Source organism: Phyllostomus discolor, chromosome 12 (assembly GCF_004126475.2).
Source record: "Phyllostomus discolor isolate MPI-MPIP mPhyDis1 chromosome 12, mPhyDis1.pri.v3, whole genome shotgun sequence".
NCBI lineage: Eukaryota > Metazoa > Chordata > Mammalia > Chiroptera > Phyllostomidae > Phyllostomus > Phyllostomus discolor.
Genome location: NC_040914.2, coordinates 24,479,938 through 24,503,107, shown reverse-complemented (window position 1 = coordinate 24,503,107; position 23,170 = coordinate 24,479,938). Strand labels below are relative to the sequence as shown.

Below are 23,170 nucleotides of genomic sequence, written 5' to 3'. Positions count from 1 at the left end.
CCTCCCCCAAAACTCCTGATTCAGCACAATAATGCCCCTGGGCAGCTGGGGGACACACAGTGGGTCTGGGCTGGTGGTGACCAGTATAGGAGGGGCTGCTGGAATGGCAGTGACAGCTGGGGAAACTGAGGGGACAAGGACCCTCCTGACACTGCAGATCTGATTCCATTCCAGAAGTTCTCCCCAAACCATCCATCTGGGCTGACCCAGGCCCCAGGGTCTGAAAGGGGAGCCCTGTGACCATCTGGAGTAAGGGGTCTCTGCAGGTGGATGACTACCATCTGTATAGAGACAGAGGCTCTGAGCCCTCAGATATGAGGAACCTATAGGCCTCCAGCAACAAGACCAGGTTCCTCATTCAGTCCATGAGCTCACAGTAAGCAGGGCGATACCAGTGTGCATACAGCACTGGGGGCACATTTTATGAGAGGAGTGAGCCTCTGTTCCTGGTGGTGACAGGTAAGGGGGAACCCAGGTCTCCTCACTGTGGGCTCCTCCTCAGAGGATGAAGGGGACACACTGTGGCTTTAGGGGGGAATCACCCCTCACAGCCCTCTCCCGGGGAAGGTGGGGTGATGGTCCCCTTTAACTCAGATCCTCCTTCTCCCTCAGGAGTGTACACTGCATCCTCCCTCTCAGCCCACCCAGGCCCAGTGGTGAACTCAGGAGGGAATGTGTGCCTCTTGTGTAGCTCTCAGTCCACATTGAACACTTTCTACCTGCTGAGGGAGGGAGGGGCTGAGCCACCCAACACAGGAAATCAGAGTGGAATTACTATGCTAGGAGATGGCAGGCTGTCTTCCCTGTGGGTTCTGTGAGCTCCTCCCATGGGGGGGACCTACAGATGCTATGGTTCCGACAGCTACAACCCCAATGTGTGGTCACAACCCAGTGCTGCTGTGCACATTGAGGTCACAGGTGAGGTGGCCTGCACTTGGCTGCAATTCTTCTTACTAGTACCACAAATAACTATCTAAACCTTGTGCCTAATAAAGCCAGGGGGGTTGGGGGTGAGTAATTCCAGTTCACTGGGGACAGAACCACAGGCAGGAGACTTAAGGAGGGACAAGTGAGAGCTCTCCCTGCAGACCCAGTGGGTGGTGGGTGGGTATGTCCCCTGGGTGACAATGACCTTCTCCCCAGGTGTGTACAGGGAGCCCTCCCTCTCAGTCCAGCCAGGCCCCCTGGTGCTGCTTGGAGGCAGCCTGACCCTCCAGTGTCACTCAGAGCCTGGCTTTGACACATTCACTCTCACCAAGGACCAGGGGCCCACGCCGCCCCCCCAGCATCTCCATGGGCAGCACAGCCCCAACTTTTCCCTGGGCCCTGTGAACCTCTCCCATGGGGGCCGGTACAGGTGCTACAGTGGACGCAACCACTCCTATGTGTGGTCGGCCCCCAGCGCCCCCCTGGACATCCTGATCACAGGTGAGGATCCCTGTCCTGCCCCCTGTCCTGACTGCTAAGGGCTCTGGCCCAGGATCACCATGGTGGCGAGTGGGGTCCTAGTTAGGGTCCTGGACGAGAGGCTGAAAGGGGCTGAGGTCAAGTGGAAGGAGGGATAAAAAGGGAATGAGGGGCATGAAGATAAGAGACACCCACTCAGAGGAACTGAGAGGAGCTGAGAGGGGTCACAGAGTGTAGGTGGGGAAGGAGGACATGGTGCCTCAGCTCAGGGTCAAGGGCATGGGAGGAGATGTGACCTCCTGCACATTACAGCCCTCTTATCCCCAGGGATGTCTCAGAAACCTTCCCTCTCAGCCCAGCCTGGGCCCTCAGTGCCCTGGGGAGTGAAAGTGACCCTGCAGTGTTGCTCTGAGGTCAGGGCTGACACCTTCCACCTGCACAAGGAGGGGTCCCTGGAATCTCCCCGCCGGCTTCGTGTGCAGGACTTGCCTGCCCCCTCTCAGGGCAACTTTGTCATCAGCCCTGTGACCTCGCACCACCATGGGACCTACAGGTGCTACAGCTCACACAGCTCCTCCCCCTTCCAGCTGTCACAGCCCAGTGACCCCCTGGAGCTCCTGGTATCAGGTGAGGACTCCCACCCCATGTCCACTGAGGGAGCAGACTCTGTCCCAGGACAGCTCTGGGCTGGGATGGGAAGGAGGGTGAAACAGTGAGGTCATCAATAGGGGGAATCCTACCCCATAAAGGGACAGTGTTAATGGGGAGTCCCCCACCCTCTCCATGCCTCACCCCATCTGAGGGTTCATCCATTGCTGGTGTGTGCAGGGAGGAGACTGAAGTGTGTGAGGGGACAACATTTGGGGGAACTCTATTTAACTTCAGGAGACGAGACAGGCACACTCACAGCCTCCCCTGGTTCCTGTGTCATGCAGCAGCTGGGGTCTGCAGACCCTCCTCCACATGGACAAACTTCATGTCTGCTGGGTAGCAGACTCCCCTTAGCCTGGAGCAGACTCAGACTCCACCAACCAGGCTTCTGCTACTTTCTCACTTTGTACTTCAGTACATCAAATAGTTATAGAAGGACTTGTTTCCTGAAGTCCTGGTGATAAAGGTGCAGATGTAAGGAAGTGGCTTCTTGTCTCAAGCAGCAGGGAGGTCACTGGGTCCCATGTGGTCAGCAGGGAGGAAATACATGAAGGGCTTCCCCTTCACACCCAGCTCAGATGGGGAGAAAAGAGCAGGAGCCACACCTGCCTCTGTCCTGATGCTAAACAAGGACGCTGAGCTGTCGTGGTCCCTGTGGAATAAATCCCACATAGGAGACAAAGTCAGGGAGGCCTCTCCCTATGGGTCAGGGTGATGGAGATCCTCTGACTTTCTAAACCCAAGTGGAGTTGGCTCAGCCCTCTTGAGGTGAGTCCTAGTGACAAAATCCCACCTGTGTCTGGGACTCGCTTCTCCCATCTATCAGAGCAGAATCCAATCCAGGATCTGAAAAAGCTCAGTTTAGAACTTTGATACCAGTGAATCCCTATGGGAGAAAGAGCATGAGTCCACTCTCAGCTTGTCCTGTCTCCACAGGACACCACTGTCAATATGTGGGTGTGAGAGGACAGCAGTGTTTCTGCTGTTTCCATGACACCAGTTGGTCAGCTGTGTCAGGTCATCCTCCAAATCACCTCCCATCACATCTCCAGGCAGTGCCCACTTCCCCTCCCAATGTTCCCTGTGCTGCTTGTGATTTCATTTGTCACATCATCACAGCCAGTCTGTGATCTATAGAGATCTGTATTTTCATGCAGGTGTGCATGTAAAGATTTTATTTTTTCATTTATCTTTTTGCTACTTTCTTACCAATCTTCCTATTATGTTACAAACTGAGGAAACACTTAGAGATTATGTTAATTTTTGTAATTCTCAATACTGAAAATGCCTGTGTTGTACATATTTCATCATTTATTTCTTAAAAAACAAAGATTGAGAAAGAAGAAAAGAACGTGACATGGAAATTGTGTTCCCAAGTCAGGGACACAATGACCTAGCTGATGTGGAGCAGTGAAAAGGTAGATCCAGCCATCACTCCTTCATGTCCTGATATTCAGGACAAATTGAAGTCCTCCAAATGCATCTGGGCTTTCCAAAGCAATGAAAGACCAGACCCCAGAGATGCTGACCCCGGGTTATTGAGTTGGGTACCATTACTTTGAGAGTCCCATCAAAGATTCGAAATGAGATGACCTAAGCCATCCTACATCTCTTCTCAAATATCCTATCAGTTGAAGGAAAATCTCACAGACACTCTCTTCCAGGGCTGCGTCGGGGCCCGGTGAACCAGTTCCAGGCAGGTGAGTCCTGCCCCAGATCTCCTGCTTCAGCACAATGATGCCCCTGGGCAGCTGGGGGACACACAGTGGATCTGGGCTGGTGGTGACCAGTGTGGGAGGAGCTTTGGAGTGACAGCTGGGGAAACTGAGAAGACAAGGACCTTCCTCACCCTGCAAGACTTATTCCTTTCTAGGAGTTCTTCCAAAACCCTCCATCTGGGCTGACCCATGCCCCATCATTAGAGAGGGGAGCCCTGTGACCATCTGGTGTCAGGGGTCTCTGCAGGCAGATGGCTACATTCTGTATAAGGAGGGGGTTTGTCGGCCCTTGGATACAAGAATCCCACAGGCCTCCAGCAACAAGACCATGTTCCTCATTCAGTCCATGAGCTCACAGAATGCGGGGCTGTACCAGTGTGCATACAGCACTGCGGGCATGCTGTCTGAGAGAAGTGAGCCCCTGCTCCTGGTGGTGACAGGTAAGGGGAAATCCAGGTCTCCCCACTGTGGGCTCCTCCTCAGAGGATGAAGGGGACAGAGTGTGTCTTTAGAATGGCCTCACCCCTCACAGCACACACTTGGGGAAGGTGGGGTGATGGTCCCCTTTAACTCAGATCCTCCTTCTCCCTCAGGAGTGTACACTGCACCCTCCCTCTCAGCCCACCCAGGCCCAGTGGTGAACTCAGGAGGGAATGTGTCCCTCTTGTGCAGCTGACACTCCACATGGGATACTTTCCAACTGCTGAACGAGGGAGGGGCTAAGCCGCTCCAACGCAGTAAATCCCAATGGAGATCCTATGCTGGGAGGTGGCAAGCTGTCTTCCCTGTGGGCCCCATGATCCCCTCCCGTGAGGGAACATGCAGATGCTATGGTTCCTCCAGCTCCTACCCCAATGTGTGGTCACAGCCCAGTGACCCTCTGCACCGTGAAGTCACAGGCAAGGTGGCTTATACTTGGCTTCAATTCTTACCTGTGCCCCCAAATATCTGATCTAACCCTGTGCCTAGTAAAGCCCTGGGGGAGGTAGGGGTCCATGACTCAGGTTTACTGGGAACAGAAGCACAGGGAAGAGACTTAGGGTGGAAAAAGTGAGAGCTCTCCCTGCAGCCCCCCATAGGCAGTGGGTGTGTGTGTCCCCTGGGTGACAATGACCTTCTCCCCAGGTGTGTACAGGGAGCCCTCCCTCTCAGCTCAGCCAGGCCCCCTGGTGCTGCCTGGAAAAAACCTGACCCTCCAGTGTCACTCAGAGCCCAGCTTTGACATATTCGCTCTCACCAAGGATGAGGGGCCGACACCCCCTCAGAGTCTCCAAGGGCAGCACAGCCCCAATTTCCCCCTGGGCCCTGTGAACCTCACCCATGGGGGCCGGTACAGGTGCTACAGTGGACACAACATCTCCTATGTGTGGTCAGCCCCCAGCGCCCCCCTGGACATCCTGATCGCAGGTGAGGAGTCCTTCCCTGCCCCTTGTCTTGACTGCCTACTCAAGGCTGTGGCCTGTGGTCACCTTGGTGGTGATGGGGTCAGGTCAGGGTTGTGGAGCAGAGACAGAGAGGACTGAGGTTTAGGACAGGGATTGATGAAAGGGGAGTGAGTTGTGTGGAGAAAAAGGATGACCACTCAGAGGGACTGAGAGGAGCTGAGAGGAGTCACAGAGTCCTTGAGGAGGGGATGGACACTATCCCTCACCTTAGGACCAAGGTTATGAAGGGAGAGGTGACCCTGTGCAGAAAACAATCCTCCTTTTCCCAGGAATGTCCTGGAAACCCTCCCTTTCAGCCCAGCCAGGGCCTTTAGTGCCCTGGGGAGCAAACATGACCCTGCAGTGTGGATCTGTCAGGGCTGACACCTTCCACCTGCACAGGGAGAGGTCCCTGGATCCTTCCCAGCAGCTTCATCTACAGGACACAGCTGCCCCCTCTCAGGCCAACTTCACCATCAGCCCTGTGACCCTGGGCCACAATGGGACCTACAGTTGCTACACCTCACACAGCTCCTCCCCCTTCCAGCTGTCACAGCCAGTGACCCCCTGGAGCTCGTGGTTTCAGGTGAGGGACTCCCACCCCATGTTCATTCAGGGAGCAGACTCTGTCCTAGGACAGCTCTGGGCTGGGATTGGAAGCAGGGTGAAACAGTGAGGTCATCAAAGGGGGAATCCCACCGCATAAAGAGGTGGAGAGGATGGGGACTCCCTCATCCTCTCCATGCCTCACCCCACCTGAGGGTCCATCCAGTTCTCTTGTGTGCAGGGAGGAGACTGAAGTGTGTGAAGGGACAACATTTGAGGGACAACTATTGGACTACAGGAGACATGAAGAGACAGGCACACTCACAGCCTCCCCTGGCTCCTGTGTCATGCAGCAGCTGGGGTCTGCAGACACTCCTCCACATGAACAAACTGCATATCTGCTGGGTAGCAGAGTCCCCTTACCCTAGAGGAGTCACAGACATCGCCAGGTTTCTCCTACTTCCTCAGTTTATACTTCTACACTTCAAATAGTTCCAGAAGGCCTTGTTTCCCACAGTCCTGGGGATAAAGGTGGAGATGCTTTATCTCCACCTTTAGGAGATAAGGGGCCTCATGTCTCAAGCAGCAGGGAGCTCACTGGGCTCCATGTGGTCAGTGGGGAGGAAAGACATGAAGGGGAACATGCTCAGCTCAGATGGGGAGAAAAGAACAGGAGCCACACCTACCTCTGTCTTGATGCTGATTATAGGACCCTGATTTTCCGGTACCTGTGGAATTAGGCCCACATGGGAGATAGAGTCAGGGAGGCCTCTTGTTTATGGGTCAGGGCGAGTGGGGATCTGCTGACAGTCTAAACCCAAGTGAAGTTGGCTCAGCCCTCTTAAGGTGAGTCCCAGTGACAAACTCCTACCTGTATCTGGGATTCACTTCTCCCATCTATCAGAGCAGAATCCAATCCAGGATCTGAAAAATCTCAGTCAGTTTAGAACTTTGATGCCAGTGAGAAAGAACATGAGTCCACTTTCAGCTTGTCTTGTCTTCATGGGGTACCAATGTCAATACATGGGTGTGGGAGGACAGCAGGATTTCTGCTCTGTTTGCTTGAGCAACAATGGTCAGCTGGGTCAGGTCAGCCTCCAAAACACTTCCCATCAGAACTCCTGTCAGTGCTCTCTTCCTCTCCCAGAGTTCCCTGTACTGCCTGTGATTTGATTTCTCATATCAATGGAGCCTGTCTGTCATCTATAGAGATCTGTATTTTCATGCATGTGTGCATCTGAAGGTTTTATTTTTTCATTTATCTTTTTGCTACTTTCTTACCAATCTTCCAATTAGATTACAAACTGAATGAACACTTAGAAGCTATGTTAATTTTGATAATTCTCAACTGTAAAAAAGCTGTGTTGTACATAGCTGTGTTGTAATTGAATAGTCAATTATCTATTTTTTAAAAAAGAAAGCCTAATAGAAAGAAGGAATGAGACATGGAAATTATGTTCCTGAGTCAAACACAGAAAGAGCTGGCTGAGGTGGAACAATGAAAAAGTAGATCCAATCATCACTCTTTCTGGCCTGACATTCAGAACGAATTGAACTTTCCCATGTTCATCTTGGCTTTCCAAAGCAATGCAAGACCAGACCCCAAAGATCCTTATCTTGGGAATTGAGTTGGGTACTATTAGTTTGAGAGACCATTTAAAGATTTCAAAGAGATAATCTAAGCCATCCTAGTCCTCTTCTATCATATCCTATTGGATTTCTTTTTCTCTGGAGCAGCTGATCCTCTGGAATGATGGGAAAACAATTCCCTCTCGCTGCTGCAAGAGTAGAGAATAGGGAAAATTCTCACTTATGGGGCTGTGCTCTGAGCATCAAAACCAGCGAAAGAGATGCAGGTGCCCTGCTGGACATGCAGGGGGACTGGGGTGATATGAGTCTGTCCTGACTTCTGTGACCTCTTAACCCACAATTCCTAGCTGATCAACCCCAGGACTACACAGTGGCGAACCTCATCCAATTGGGTGTATCTGGCTTGATCCTTGTGGTCCTCGGGGTGCTGCTGTTTGAAGCTTGGCACAGTCGGAGAAGACCCCACGATGCAGCCAGTAGCTGAACACAGGGGACAACAAACCCACCAGTCAGAGAGGTGGAGCCTGGAGAAGAGTCTGACAACCCCAAGAAGCTCTGGAGGGAACTGTGGGCGCCCCTTGGGAAAGAGTCTGCTGAGAATGTGGAGGTTGTGGGCGTGGCTCCTGTGCAAGGAGAGGTGGGGCTGCCGCTGCAGAGGCTTCTCCACAGTTACACTGTGGGCATCTCGCCTCACTGCACTGCTGACCTTCCTTCACTGCCCCCTCTGTTCTCAACCCTGTGACCTGAGGCTCAGCCCACATCACAGGTTCAGATCCACACCTGGGATCTGATCCATCTCTGATCCACTTTCATGTAGGACACTTTTCTTGCTTTCATTTTCCATATTCATTGATTGTGCATAACTTTGGTCTGCACTGATTGTGCAAATCTGTGTTAAATGACTGATTAAAAGGATAAATACTTGGAATAGTTTGGACTGATGGACACAGACAATGGAATGGTGGTCACCAGGGGGAAGAGGTCAGAGTGAGACAGAGGAGGGTGAAGCAAGTGAAATCTGTGATGAGGAGAGACTTGATTTCCGAAGAACAAAATGCCATATACAGTTGATGTATCACAGAACTGTGTACTTCAAACCTCTGTAACATTTTGAAGATTTCACTTGTTATTTCTTAGAGAGGGGAAGGGAAGAGGTAGAGACACATATTTGTGCCATAGAAACACAGATTTGTTGCCATCTGCCTGGGTCCTGGCCTGAAACCCTGCTGTGCGCCCTGACCAAGAATGGAGCAGGGGACCCTTCAGTTTGAAGATGGGTGCTGAACCCACTGAGTCACTCCAGCCAGGGCTCACACCTGTGTAATATCATGAACTAATATCATCCCAACACATTTAATTGTAAGAGACTAGTTTGGGAGAAATAAATACAAATCTGTCATGAAAACACTGCCTGGCTCTGTGTGTCAGAGGATGAGCTTGGTACTGGTTCCTCCAGAAAAGCCATGAGTCTACAGGAGCAACTGGTGTTTGAAGTGACTGCCAGGCAGTGTGTTTGTAAAGCAGCTCCCAGAAAACACATTTTTTTCCAAAAGCACTGATCCCTGTGTCATTTGCCTAATTCCTGGGTGTAAATGCTGGTGGAGGGTGGGGAAAGCCACCCACCACCCTCTCTCTTCTGCCCCCAACTTCCTCCTACCCTATCAGGCTCCCTGAGTCCCAGCCAACTACCTTTTGAGACTGGTCTGTGGTGGTGACCTGCGTGGATTATTTCACTCTGACTTGCTCAGGGCTGTTCCATGGCCACACATTTCACTGCCTGTCTGCCAGGATCCTGGCCAACCAGCGTGGAGGGGCTAGGCGTCTGGGAGGGGTAGCGCCATCCTTCCCAACACAGTCTCCCCTGGTCCCCTTCTTCCTACACCTCATTCTGATCCTAGGCCTGCGCCACTGCTGCAAAAGCAACCACACTCCCTTCCCAGGCTGCGCCAAAACTAGCTTAGTCCTAGCTCCTCACCTCGCATTGGGAACACACACAGGTGAGCAGCACCCAGTGCCTGCAACACGGCTTGCAGCCACTACAAGTTCCTATGTACAAAGAGGTGCCTGCTGCCACCAGGTGCACAGGGAGCAGAAGAGCTTCCCCTGCCCTTTCTGCTCCAAGCAGTTCACCAGCAGCGACACTCTGGTGCAAACTCCGTGGCTTCCGCCCTAACTGATTTCAAGCCTGGGACCCACTACACCTTGAAAACATCAAGAAAAAAAAAGCAAAGCCAATATTCTCCTTGAATATAGATGCAAAATTTCTCAACAAACATACGCATGACAAATTCAAGAGCACATTTAAACTTTCGTATACCATGAACAAAATGGGATTTAACACAACATCCTGAAAATTGGCAAAAAGTTTTCCACATGTGCAAATCAATAAAAGGTTTCATGCAATAATAAAGTAAATGGTATAAACATATGGTTGTTTGAATAGATGCAGACAAGACGTTGGAGAAAGTAGAGCATTCTTCCATAATAAAAAGTGTCAGCAAGTTAGGGGCAGAATGATCACACTTCACGCAAAATAAAGGTCACGCAGTTAACATCAGACTCAACACTGAAAAGCTGAGAGTTTCTCTTCTGAGACCAGTGACAGGACAAGGAAACCCACTCTCACTCCTGTGCAACTCACACTAACGATCCTAGGCAGAGACCCTCAGACAAGGAAAACAAACAAAGGGATCTGAATGGGAAAGAAAGATGGAAAACTGTGTGTGGATGATACAACTTATATTTAAATACCCCTAAAAACTCCACAAAAAAATGCTTAAAACCAGAAAAGAAATTCAGTAATGTTCTAGTGTACAAAATGACCATTCAGGAATCAGTGGAATATCTATATACAAAACTGAGAGAAAATGAAACTGTATGGAAGCCCAACAACCAATGAATTAAAGAAGAAATGTTCATTTAGACTGGTAGGAGGGTTGGAGATGGGCAGCTAGATGGAGAGGACTCCAGGCAAGGCAGAGGCTGGAGAATGGGGCAGACAAGGTGGCAGCTGGTTGACCAAGCTGCCACCTTGGTAGTTGATGGACTTGGCGGCCCCACATTTGCACCCAGATTAATTGGAAGTAACAACTGGGGAGTGAGGCAGACCACACAACCCAGGGTTCCAGTACAAGGAAATAAAGCCTCAAAGCCTCTGACTGAAAACACCTGCTGGGGTTGAGGCAGCAGCGGGAGAAACTCCCAGCCTCACAGGAGAGTTCTTTGGAGAGACCCACAGGGTCCTAGAATGTACACAAACCCACCTACCCAGGATTCAGCAACAGAAGGGCCCAATTTGATTGTGGTTAGCAGGGGAAGTGACTGAAAACTGGCAGAGAGCAGACCAAGCCACACTGTTCCCTCTCGAACCCTCCCCCACATACAGTGTCACAGCACAGCCACATGGGTTGCCCTTCCTTGGTGAGCACATAATGCTCTGCCCCTTACTACCTAACAGGGGGGATGAGACAAAAAAAAATGGCCCAGGTGGAAGAATAGATAAAGGATCCAGAAGAACTACAACTAAGTGAGGAAGAGAGAGCCAACCTATCAGATGCACAGTTCAAAACACTGGTCATCAGGATGCTCATAGAATTGGTTGAATATGGTCAAAAATTAGAGGAAAAAAATGAAGACTATGAAAAGTGAAATAAAAGAAAATGTACAGGGAACCAACAGTGACGGGAAAGAAACTGGAACTCAAATCAATGGTTTGGAGCAGAAGGAAGAAAGAAACATTCAACCAAAACAGGATGAAGAAACAGGAATTCATAACAATGAGAAGAGGCTTAGGGACCTCCAGGACCTCTTTGAATGTTCCAACATCTGAATCATAGGGGTGCCAGAAAGACAAGAACAAGACCAAAAAATTGAAAATTTATTTGAACAAATGAGGAAGAGGAACTTCCCCAATCTGACAAAGGAAATAGACTTTCAGGAAGTCCAGGAAACTCAGAGAGTCCCAAACAAGTTGGACCCAAGAAGGGGTTGGACCAAGGCACATCATAATTACATTAGCCAAGGTTAAAGATAAGAAGAGAAAATTAAAAGCAGCAACAGAAAAGGAGACTGTTACCTACAAAGGATCCCATTAGACTATCAGTTAGTTGATTTCTCAAAAGAAACCTTGCAGGCAGGAAGGGGCTGAAAAGAAGTATCCCAAGTCAGGAAAGGTAAGGACCTAAATCCAACAAGACTCTACCCAGCAAAGCTATCATTCAGAATGGAAGGCCAGATAAAGTGCTTCCTAGGAGTTCATTATCACCCATCCCTTATCCTATGAAATGTTAAAGGGCCTTATCTAAGAAAAAGAATATCAAAACTATGAACAGTAAAATGACAACAAACACACAGCTGTTAACAACAGAACCAAAAGAAAAAAAAAAAACCTGAGCAAACAACTACTACAGGAACAGAAGCAGAGAAGTGGAGATCACATGGAGAGTTATCTGTGGGGGAGTTGGGGGGGGAGAAAGAAGGTGAAAAAGTACAGAGAATAAGTAGCATAAATGGCAGGTAGAAAATAGACGGGGAGGTTAAGAATAGTATGGGAAATGTAGAAGCCAAGAACTTATATGTACTCCCATGGACATGAAAGGAGAAGAATGGGGGTGGGAGGGGGTGTGCATGGCAGAGGGAACTAAAGCAGGGGGAATGGGACAACTGCAATAGCATAATCAATAAAACATATTTTTTAAAAAGGAAATAAACCCATGCCCTCCCATGTGTTAACTAAAAATGCTAGAGTAAAAGCATTTGTCAAAAGCCAACAAAACTCTGGGATCTCCAGAACTTGAAGGGAACTTCCTCCGTATGATAAAAGGACAAGTACAAAGCCTACACTGAACATCACATCCAAGGGGAGATACTGAATGCAGGTGGAAAACATAGAGGAGGTGGCTGGAGATAAAGACCCCAAGGGCCAGAAAGGAGCCTTGTGAGGGAAGGGCTTTAGGTCTCCAAAGGCACTTGTCTTCCTGCATGAAGCCCCTCCCTGTGGCCATCAGAGAGCACATGAGAGTCACTGCAGAGCCTCTCATTCTAACAATGAGACACATCCTAGAACTTCCTGTGGAAAAGGGGCAATAGCTCATGCAAGCGAGTGTCTTCTCAGGTAAAGCCAGGTGAGTCCCGGAGAGATTGTACTCCCAATGGCCCAGCAGAGGGTCTTCAAGGCCCTTCAGGAGGGGAGTTCTCACACTTGCCTCCCCTGAGGGTCCTTGCTGGTTAAAGTCACCTTCACATAAACCACAGCTCTGCCACCTGTCAGTGTGTTAGTCTCCAGGTGATAGACGTGGGTGGGAACAGCAGGGGACTGGGAGTTTGAACCAACAGTTCCAGCCATGAGGGTCACAGGTTGGCATGTGGACAAGTCACAGAAACATATCTGAATCACCCTTGGACATGGACAAGAGTGTGGGAATTGATTGCAAAAGAGGGGTATGGGATGGGTGGAGGAGGGCCAAGGGGAAAAAATTGGGACAACTATAATAGAATAACCATAAAAATGATTTCAAAAATAAATATTCTTGCACAAAGAGGTTGTGAAGCTCACATAAGATGACACAAACATAATTGCCATTATTAACCACTTGCAACTTTGGGGACTGTACCCTCTCAAGATGACTGTGAACAAGGAGCATCTTGTATATTTTCTCCCTCATTGTGGGCCCTTAAAAGACTAAATTTCCTTGGAAATACACAAAATATAAATCTTTTCTAAGGGTAAACCAGGGACTCTGGTAGGCCTAATGTCTCAGAGGCAGTGTTATCTACTTTTGGGCTGGAGAATCCTGGAGTAACTAAGACCCAGGATGTAAGAAAGACTGGGGTTGGAGGAGACTGGGATGCTGCCCAAGGACCCAGCAGGACCAAGCTTGCCAGGGGCCATGAGTCTCTCTGCTGCCTATGGCTGGCTCTGTGCTGTGGGCAGCAGGAAGGGGCAGGAGTAGCTAACACTCCTGGCTTGGGCTTGCTGTGCAGTTGCTCTGAAGATGGTCTTTTATTTCAGCCCACAAGGGAGATTCAGGGCTTAGGTCCAAAGCAGAAAGTTTTCAAAGAAACAAGAATACACAGAACCACGTCCACACAACTTTAGAGCAACCGCCCCAGGAATTCCAAGAGTGGAGGATTCAGAAACTGGGATGGCAGAACTGATGGAGCTCAGTGCACAATCTTCACTGACAATCTGCTCCTGGAGGTGTGCCCCCACTGTTTTCTGGTGTCACTCTTTGCTGTGAGGAAGTCTGGTGTCAGCAAGCTTGGCATTTTAGTAAATTGTGTTTTCCATAGAAAATAATATTAAGACTTTTTTAAAGGACCCCTGGCCAGTGTTTCTTGATTTTTGTATTCACTGAAACTCATATAATTTAATATTAACCATTTTAATGTGTATGATTCAGTGTAAAATATGATTTTTTACATTTTAATTTACCCTTCATTTCCTTCATTTACCACAAGAAGACAAGATACAGATTTCATTTCTATTTTATTGTTTTTAATATTTTATTTATTAATTTAGAGACAGGGGAAGGGAAGGAGAAAGAGAGGGAGAGAAACATCAATGTGTGGTTGCCTCTCACATGGCCCCCACTGCGGACCTGGCCCACAACCCAGGCATGTGCCCTGACTGGGAATCGATCAAGTGACCCTTGGTTCAGGCCCACACTCAGTCCACTGAGCTACACCACACAGGGCCAATTTCATTTTTAAATACATGCCCCCTGCCACTTTCTTGGTCTTCCTCATCTCTGCAAAATGTTCAATTATTATTCTCTCGAGCTGTTACTATATGTCACACACTTCTTTCCTTCTGACACCATAGATATGACATTGGCCCTCCTCACTCTAGTCCCAAGCTACCTTCAGTCCTCACTTCTGGTGTCCCTAAGCTGCATTATGGAAATTTCCTCAATATTGTACTCTGCTGTCATAACTGGACCTTCAGCTGTGTCTCACCCTTGATGGGAAGAATTGTTTTAGTGTGTCCATTCTACTGGGCTGTTCATCTCTCTGATTTCTAACTCATTATACTCTTCCATAAAATAATTCAAATTCCTGGTTCCAAGTTTGAGTCCTCCCTTTATTTTTCAGATATTTATATGTGATCATCTTATATTGCTCTCATATTTTCTACTGACTCTCTTTCATTGCATGTGACAGCCCCCAGTATCATTAGACTGTGTCCATAGCTCTGTCTGTCATCATTAGAATTTCTCCACTGTCCACTCATGTAGGAGTCTCTCCCCTCACACACCTGGTCTCCCACAGATTCTCCAGGGCTGTTGTGGGAGTCATGCTGATCAGGGGCTGTGGCCAGAGCCCCTGACCCATGCCGTCCACTCTCTCAGGCTCAGCACCTGCTTAGCATTCTGCCCACCATGACTGGTCCAAAGGGAACCTCACACACACACACACACACACACACACACAGGACAGACACCCATGCCTGACATACTGGACTCAGTCTGTTTCAGGACACACAGGGGAGACTGCTCACTGCTGACCACGAACTTGGGTGAGTGGGCTGAGACATCCCAGAGTCCATACAGAAACACAGGGCAAGGACCACACTTCCAGTCTTCAGCTGCTCCCCTATTCTTTTCCTGTGAGGTCCTGGGGTCCCTCTCTGACCACTTAGGGGGGAATATCCTTCCTGTGTAATGTGGATGGTCCTGGTTACTGGGATCACTCAGTTTCAGTCTCTGTTCTCCACTGTGGTTCCCTCTCCATTTGGGAACACTTCTCTTTCCTGCACATGTCTTTGTCTATATACTTTAGAGCTATTGTGAGTAGCTGGGCTTGGTTTCAGAGCAGACAAGGTCTCAAGCAGGTGCTACAATCCTGCCCTTGACCCTGGATACCTTGATCCCTGCCCACTCACGACTTCATCTGGTCTGTAAATGGAAGTCTCCCTTCCATGAACCAGCTCCACTGACCCACAGCCACTGTGGGGACTGGGCTTTGTGACTACATCATCCAGGTAAGAAGACTAAGGCAGAGACTGCACATTACCACTCAAGGACACACAGACATTGGATGATGATTATTTAAGTAAATATCTGCTTTAAGGACAAATCAGAATTCTGGCCCAAGTCAATGTTGCCTAAATATTTTTTTCTTTTTCTTTTTTAAAAATTTTATTTAAATTGTTATTGCAGTACAATTTTCTATCTTTTACTTCCATCCCAACCCACCCACCTACCCCTCCCCTCCTCCCTCCCATTTCCACCCACCCCTAGTTTTTATCCATGTGTCCTTATACTCGTTCTGTTACAGAACAAACAAGGGGGGGCTGGGACGATATACTATTATTGAAAAAAAAAAAAGCCCCCAGGTCTGTCATGTCCACCGCCAGAGGAAAGACATCTCTCAATGCCAGAGATTTGTGAAAAGGAAAGGAAATGTTTATTTAGTGCTATACAAACTTAAAGTAGTGACCTAATGTCTTTATCAAAAAAATCCTAAAGTCCCTTAAAACACCCACAAACAGACAGTCCTTCCTTCCCCCTTTGCCCAGTCCAGAGTACCGTATCTCAGGAAAGGAAATAGAAGTCCTTGGCTCAGGCAGTCCTCTGGTTATCCCCAGTTAGTACTCCATCTTGACTGGGAGACTTCCCTGGGTTCCTGGCACCCTCAGCTGTGTCGCCAGGATCTCTACTAAAACCAGGTGGTGGTTCCCCCTTCTAAAGCTGCGGGGGTCCCCACTCAGCCAAAACTGCATGCTTCTCCCCCTGCACAATGGCTACAGGGGGGGAGTGGGTCGCCACTCTGCCAAAGCCCAGTGGCGGTTCTCTGCTAAAGCCGCATGGTGATTCTCTCTCTCAGGGCTGCAGGAGTCTCCACTCTGTCAAGGCCATGTGGTTCTCCCTCCCAGGCTTCTACATCTGGGTTTAAATCCCCGTGCCCATCTTCCTCTGCAGCCCCATTTCCGACTCCTCCCACACTCGGCTTCACATGCCAGAACTCATATCCTTCCAGCTTTAATGGGCTGCCATCATGAGTCTGGGCAGGTGTGGCCCACGTCATGGAGCCAATTTTCTTCAAGCTCCCACACAGGCCCTGTTAACTGAGGGGGCCTGCCCCCAAGTCACATCTTGGTCGGGTAGTTACTGCCATTCCCCTGGCTCACAGCATGGCCACAGCTATTTAACATATCTAAGCGACCAGCCAAAGGCTATAGATATGTTAAATGACCACACCAGAGGTTAGCTGCAAGGTTGTTGCTATGCAAAACAGCTCTCAATGGCCCTGCTCCATTTGTCCCTTCCCCCAGCCCACACCTGGGGAAGGGGGTGAGGACATCCTAAAATCTCCTGGACATCTTGAGTTCTGTACCACATTTCAAATGCCTATTTGGGGTTCCCCCTCTTGGCTGCACCCTGTAACAGTTCCTGTAAACCCTTTCCTTTTTCCCCTGAAATTCCCTCTCCTCTCCCTTCTGAACTCTGTCAGTCTCTTCTTTATTTCAGTGTCTTTGGTTATATTTTGCTTGTTTCTTTGTTTTGTGGTTTAGGTTCCTGTTAAAGATGAGATCATATGGTATTTGTCTTTCACTGCATGGCTTATTTCACTTAGCATAATACTTTCCAGTTGCAACCATGCTGTTGCAAAGGGCAGGAGCTCCTTCTTTCTTTCTGCTGCATAGAATTCCATTGTGTAAATGTACCATAGTTTTTTGATCCATTCATTTACTGATGGGCATCTAGGTTGCTTCCAACACTTAGCTATTGTAAATTGTGCTGCTATGAAAATTGGGGTGCATAGGTTCTTTTGTATTGGTGTTTTAGGGTTTTTAGGATATAATCCTAGAAGTGGAATTGCTAGATCAAAAGGCAGATCCATTTTTAGTTTTCTGAGGAAGTTCCATACTGTTTCCCATAGTGGTTATATGAGCCTGCAATCCCACCAACAGTGTATTAGGATCCCTTTTTTACCACAACCTCTCCAACACTTGTTGTTTGTTGCTTTGTTTATGATGGCCATTCTGACTGGTGTGAAGTGGTATCTCATTGTGGTTTTAATTTGCATCTCTCTGATAGCTAGTGATATTCAACATCTTTTCATGTGTTTCTGGATCCTCTGTATGTCCTCCTTGGAGAAGTGTCTGTTCAAATCCTCTGTCCATTTTTTAATTGGGTTGCTTGTCTTCTTAGAGTGGAGTCATGTAAATTCTTTATTTATTTTGGAGATTAAACCCTTGTCTGAGGTATTGTTACAGAACACAACAAGGGGGGCCTGGGATGATATACTATTATTGAAAGAAGGCCCCGGGTCCGTTATGTCCGCCGCCAGAGGAAAGACGTCTCTCAATGCCAGAGATTCGTGAAAAGGAAAGGAAATGTTTATTTAATGCTATACTAACTTAAAGTAGTGACCTAATGTCTTTACCAAAATCCCAAAGTCCCTTAAAACACCCACAAACACACACACAGTCCTTCCTTCCTTCCCCCTTTGCCCAGTCCAGAGTACCGTATCTCAGGAAAGGAAATAGAAGTCCATGGCTTAGGTAGTCTTCTAGTTCTTCTCAGTTAGTACTCCCTCTCGACTGGGAGACCTCCCTGGGTTCCCGGCACCCTCGGCTGAGTCGCTGGGATCTCTGCTAAAACCAGGTGGTGGTTCCCCCTTCTAAAGCTGTGGGGGCCCCACTCTGCCAGGCCGCGTGGTTCTCTTCTCCAGGGCTGTGCATGGCTCTCCTTCTTAAAGCAGCATGGTTCTCTCTCAATGGCTGCACATGGCTCTTCTCCCTAAAGCAGCATGGTTCTCCTCTCTAAAGCAGCATGGTTCTCTCCCAATGGCCGTGATCTTCTCTGCACCTCCACAGCCACATGGTTCTCCTTCTCTCAGGGCTGTGCATGGCTCTCCTTCCTAAAGCAGCAGGGTTCTCTCCTCCAGGGCTGCGCATGGCTCTCCTCAGGGCTGCGCATGGTTCTCCTCCTCAATGGCCGCCAAATCTGGGTTTTTAAATCCCCGCGGCCAATCTTCCTCTGCAGCCCCATTTCTGACTCCTCCCACACTCGGCTTCACATGCCGGAACTCGTATCCTTCCAGCTTTACTGGGCTGCCATCATGAGTCTGGGCAGGCGTGGCCCCATGTCCTGGAGCCAATCCTCTCTGAGCTCCCACGCAGGCGCTGTAACTCAGGGGACACGCCCCCCCCCCCCCAGTTACATCTAGGTGGGGAAGTTACTTCTGGGTGGGGAAGTTACTTCTGTTCCCCTGTCTTAGAGCTGATCACAGCTACTTAACCTATCTATGCAACCAGCCAAAGGCTATAGATATGTTAAATAACCACGCCAGAGTTTAGCTGCAAGGCTGTTGCTATGCTAAACAGCTCTCCATGGCCCTGCTCCATTTGTCCCTTCCCCCCAACCCACACCCTGGGCGGGGGGATGGAGACATCCCAAAATCTCCTGGACACCTTAAGTTCTGGACCCCATTTTAAATGCCTATTTGGGCCCCCCTCTTGGCTGCACCCTGTAACAGTATCATTGGCAAATATGTTTTCCCATACAGTTGGTTCTCTTTTTATTTTAATACTGTTTTCTTTAGCTGTGCAGAAGGTTTTTATTTTGATGAGATCCCATTTGTTTATTCTTTCCTTTATGTCCCTTGCTCTAGGGGATGTATCAGTAAAAATGTTGCTGCATGAAATATCTAAGATTTTCCTGCCTATGTTTTCCTCTAGGACTTTAATGGTGACCTGGCTTATATTTAAGTCTTATCCACTTTGAATTTATTTTTCTATAAGGTGTAAGTTGGTGCTTGAGTTTCATTTTTTTGCATTTAATTGTCAAGTTTTTCCAACACCATTTGTTGAAGAGACTGTTTTTACTCCATTTATGTTGCTGCCTCCTTTGTCAAATATTAATTGACCACAGGGACTCGGATTTATTTCTGGGCTCTCTGTTCTGTTCCATTGGTCCATGTGCCTGTTTTTATGCCAGTACCAGGCTGTTTTGATTACAGTGGCCTTGTAATACAGTTTGGTATCAGGTATTGTGATCCCTCCTACTTTACTCTTCTTTCTCAAAATTGCAGCAGCTATTTGTGGTCATTTACAGTTCCATATAAATTTTTGAAGTGTTTGTTCTATGTCTGTGAAATATGCCATTGCTACTTTAATAGGTATTGCATTGAATGTGTAAATTGCTTTTGGTAGTATGGACATTTTGATGATGTTAATTCTTCCAAGCCATGAACATGGTATATGTTTCCATTTGTTTGTGTCTTCCTTGATTTCTTTCTTCAGTGTTGTGTAGTTTTCTTCATACAGTTCTCTTACTTCCTTGGTTAGATTTATTCCTAGGTATTTAATTTTTCTTTTTGCCATTTCAAATGGGATTTTTTTCTTGATTTCTGTTTCTGCTTTTTCATTGTTGGTATACAAAAATGCCTTTGATTTCTGGATATTGACTTTGTATACTGCAGTTTTGCCAAATTCATTTATTAGGTCAAGCAGGATTTTTGCAGAGTCTATAGGATTTTCTAGGTACACTATCATGTCATCTGCAAACAGTGACAGTTTTGTTTCCTCCTTTCCAATTTAGATGCCTTTTATTTCCTTTTCTTGTCTGATTGCTGTGGCTAAAACTTCCAATACTATGTTGAATAGAAGCTGTAAAAGTGGACAACCTTGTCTTGTTCCTGATCTTAGTGGAAAAGATTTTAGTTTTTGCCTATTCAGTATGATGTTGTCTGTAGGTCTCTCATATGTGGCCTTTATTATGTTGAGGAATGCTCCCTCTATTCCCACTTTGCTAAGTGTTTTTTATAAAAAATGGTGCTGTACCTTATCAAATGCTTGCATCTGATGCAAACCATCCTTGCATCCCTGGAAAGAATCCCACTTGGTCATGGTGTATGATATTTTTAATGTATTGTTCAATGCAGTTTGCCAATATTTTGTTGAGAATTTTAGCGTCTATGTTTATCAGTGATATTGGCCTGAGGTTTTCTTTCTTTGTTGTGTCTTTATCTGGTTTTGGGATTAGGATGATGCTGGCTTCCTAAAAAGAGTTTAGGGGTCTTCCATCATTCTGGATTTTTTGGAATAGTCTGTGGAGGATAGGGATTAGCTCTTCCTTAAATGCTTTGTAGAATTCTCCTATGAAACCATTTGGACCTAGACTTTTGTGTGTCAGGAGTTTTTTATTTCTGCTTCAATTTCATCTGCTGTAATTGGTCTGTTCAGGCTTTCTGCTTCTTTTTCATTGAGTTTTGAAAGATTATATTTTTCTAGAAATTTGTCCATTTCACCTAGGTGTTCAAATTTCTTGGCATACAGTTCTTCATAGTAATTTCTTACAATCCTTTGTATTTCTGTGGTGTCGGTTGTAATCTCTCCTCTTTCATTTCTGATTGTGTTTATTTGGATCCTTTCTCTTTTTTTCTTGATTAGTCTGCTTAAAGGCTTGTTGATTTTGTTTATCTTTTCAAAGAACCAGCTCCTGGATTCATTGATCCTTAGAATTATGCTTTTAGTCTCTTTGTCATTTAATTGTACTTTGATGTTGGTTATTTTCTTCCTTCTGCTTGCTCTGGGCTGTTTTTGTTGTTTTTCCTCGAGTTCTTGTATGTTGTCTGAATTTTGAAGGCAGGACCACAGCATAAGGAGGAGGTTTGAACCAGGAAATAAGGGGTACTGAGGGGGCAGGAATCACTCAGAGGCTTGTCCCCAGGAAGGTGGGGTGGACACTGTTGCTAAGAAAAAATGAGAAGTGGTGAGGGTGGCTGGAATAGAAAAATACCACACTCTGGGGCCAGGAAAAGGGACATGTTCCTTTCTCCTACTTCCTTGTGTTTCCCCTTTGTGCTCATTGTCACTCAGTGAGGAGGACCCATGTCTCTGCAGAGTTGAACTCTGCAGGCACAGGGACGTCCATCTACCCTAAGTGTCTCCAGGGCCTGGTTGACTACTGTCCATGGGAAGGACCCACAGTGAGGGCAAGGACCACACTTCTAGTCTTCACTGGACTAAAGGGGGGAGGGGCCCTCATGAGAGGACCTGGAAGGCTGTGCCCTGGGTCAACTCACCTGCAAGGGGCATCTCTGGAGGCTATGGGTCTATTTCTTCCTTCTACACAGCTGGGTTCAGAGAGGAGACACCATGACCCCACCCTCACAACCCTGCTCTGCCTTGGTGAGAGTGAGGAGGGGGGAGGGGAAGCCCTGCTCTGTCAGGACCCCAGGACTCAGCAGGCTCCTGGGGAGGAGGGTTCTGCTCAGGATTCAGGGCAAATCTCTCACAGGGACTCTCTTGCAGGGCTTAGCATGGGCCTGAGGACCCCAGTGCAGGCAGGTGAGTCTGTCCTCAGGGGTCCTAGGACCCTCTCCACATAAAGGACAAATTGCTTCCCCACCAGGCAGCTGGGGATGGAGAATGTAAGTTCTGGGTTAATAGATGGGGGATGTCAGGGAAGGTCCTGGGGCTGTGACCTGGGCTCTGGGGGTGGAAATGTCTTGTGACCCAGCTTCTGATTCCTTCCAGGGACCCTCCCCAAACCCACCCTCTGGGCTGAGCCAGGACCTGTGGTGCCCTGGGGGAGCAATGTGACCATCTGGTGTCAGATGTCCCTGCAGGCCCAGGAGTTCTATCTGGATAAAGAGGGAAGTCCAACACCCTGGAACACAGAAAAGCCACTGGCTCCTGGAAACAAGGCCAACTTCTCCACCACACAGATGACAGAGAACACTGCAGAGAGATATCAGTGTTACTATCTCAGCCAAGGTGTCTGGTCAGAGTGCATTGACCCCCCTGGAGGTGGTGGTGATAGGTGAGGGCACACCAGGGTCCCAGGCTCAGGCTCTGCCCTCAGGAAGAGGGATGCTCTCAGGGAGGTTTCTCCTCACAGCCCAGCCCTGGGGACATGAGGGAGATGTGACCCCATTTAACATGTTGCCTCCTTCTCTCCTAGGAGCCTACAGCACACCCAGCCTCTCAGTCCTTCCCAGCCCTGTTGTGACCTCAGAAGGAAATGTGACCCTCCAGTGTGGCTCATGGAAGGGATTTGACAGGTTCATTCTGACTAAGGAAGGAGAAGACAGACTCTCAACAACCCTGGACTCAGAGAGACACCCAAGTGGGGAGTTCAGGCCCTATTCTCTGTGGGTCCCATGACACTTAGTGACAGGTGGACATTCAGATGCTATGGCTGTTACAGGCACAGACCCCAGGTGTGCTCACTCCCCAGTAACGACCTCAAGCTCCTGGTCTCAGGTGAGGAAGTCCCAAGCTGGCCCTTCCATGTTTTGAGGTACCAGACAGATTATAGGGTTCTTTCCAGGGAGGGGAGCCCCATGTGAGTGGTGGGGCGAGGGGAGCATAGGAGCTCCTGTGTCAGAGACACAGAGAGAGAGATAGGGGGACCTGGGGGCCAGGCCAAAAGGAGGGTTCATGGGAGGAACAGCACTGTCACTCCTGTCTGGTTCCTTCAGGTGGCTCAGAGAAGACCGCCCTCCTGACCCAGAAGAGCCCCATTGTGGCCTCTGGACAGAACCTGACCCTCCAGTGTGGCTCTGACCTCAGCTATGACAGATTCGCTCTGTCCAAGGAGGGGGTAGTGGGCCTCCACCAGAGCTCTGCCCTGCAGCCCCAGGCTGGACTTTCTCAGGCCGAATTCCACCTGAGCACTGTAAGGAGATTCCACGGGGGCTGGTACAGGTGCTATGGTGGACACAGCCTCTCCTCTGAGTGGTCAGCCCCCAGTGACCCCCTGGACATCCTGGTGGCAGGTGAGGAGCCAGCAGGTTCAGTCAGGAACCCAGAATCTGCTCAGGCCCTGCTGGGGGTCTCAGGTGGTGATGGCCAGGACAAGGAGTGAGGGGTCTCCAGGG

General features: G+C 48.6%; 1 protein-coding gene and 1 pseudogene across 1 annotated transcript in view; both read left to right on the top strand.

Moving 5' to 3' along the window:
• The window catches only part of LOC114510671 (leukocyte immunoglobulin-like receptor subfamily A member 6), a 37,403-nt gene extending 29,583 nt beyond the window's left edge, over positions 1-7,820 (top strand). The window contains exons 2-4 of the mRNA XM_036012898.1: positions 1,144-1,428; positions 5,491-5,786; positions 7,698-7,820. Of these exons, the coding sequence (XP_035868791.1) occupies positions 1,144-1,428; positions 5,491-5,786; positions 7,698-7,820 (704 nt within the window). The remainder of the gene's footprint in view (positions 1-1,143; positions 1,429-5,490; positions 5,787-7,697) is intronic.
• Positions 7,821-12,427: 4,607 nt separating this feature from the next.
• LOC114510670 overlaps positions 12,428-23,170 on the top strand; it is a 63,383-nt pseudogene continuing 52,640 nt past the window's right edge.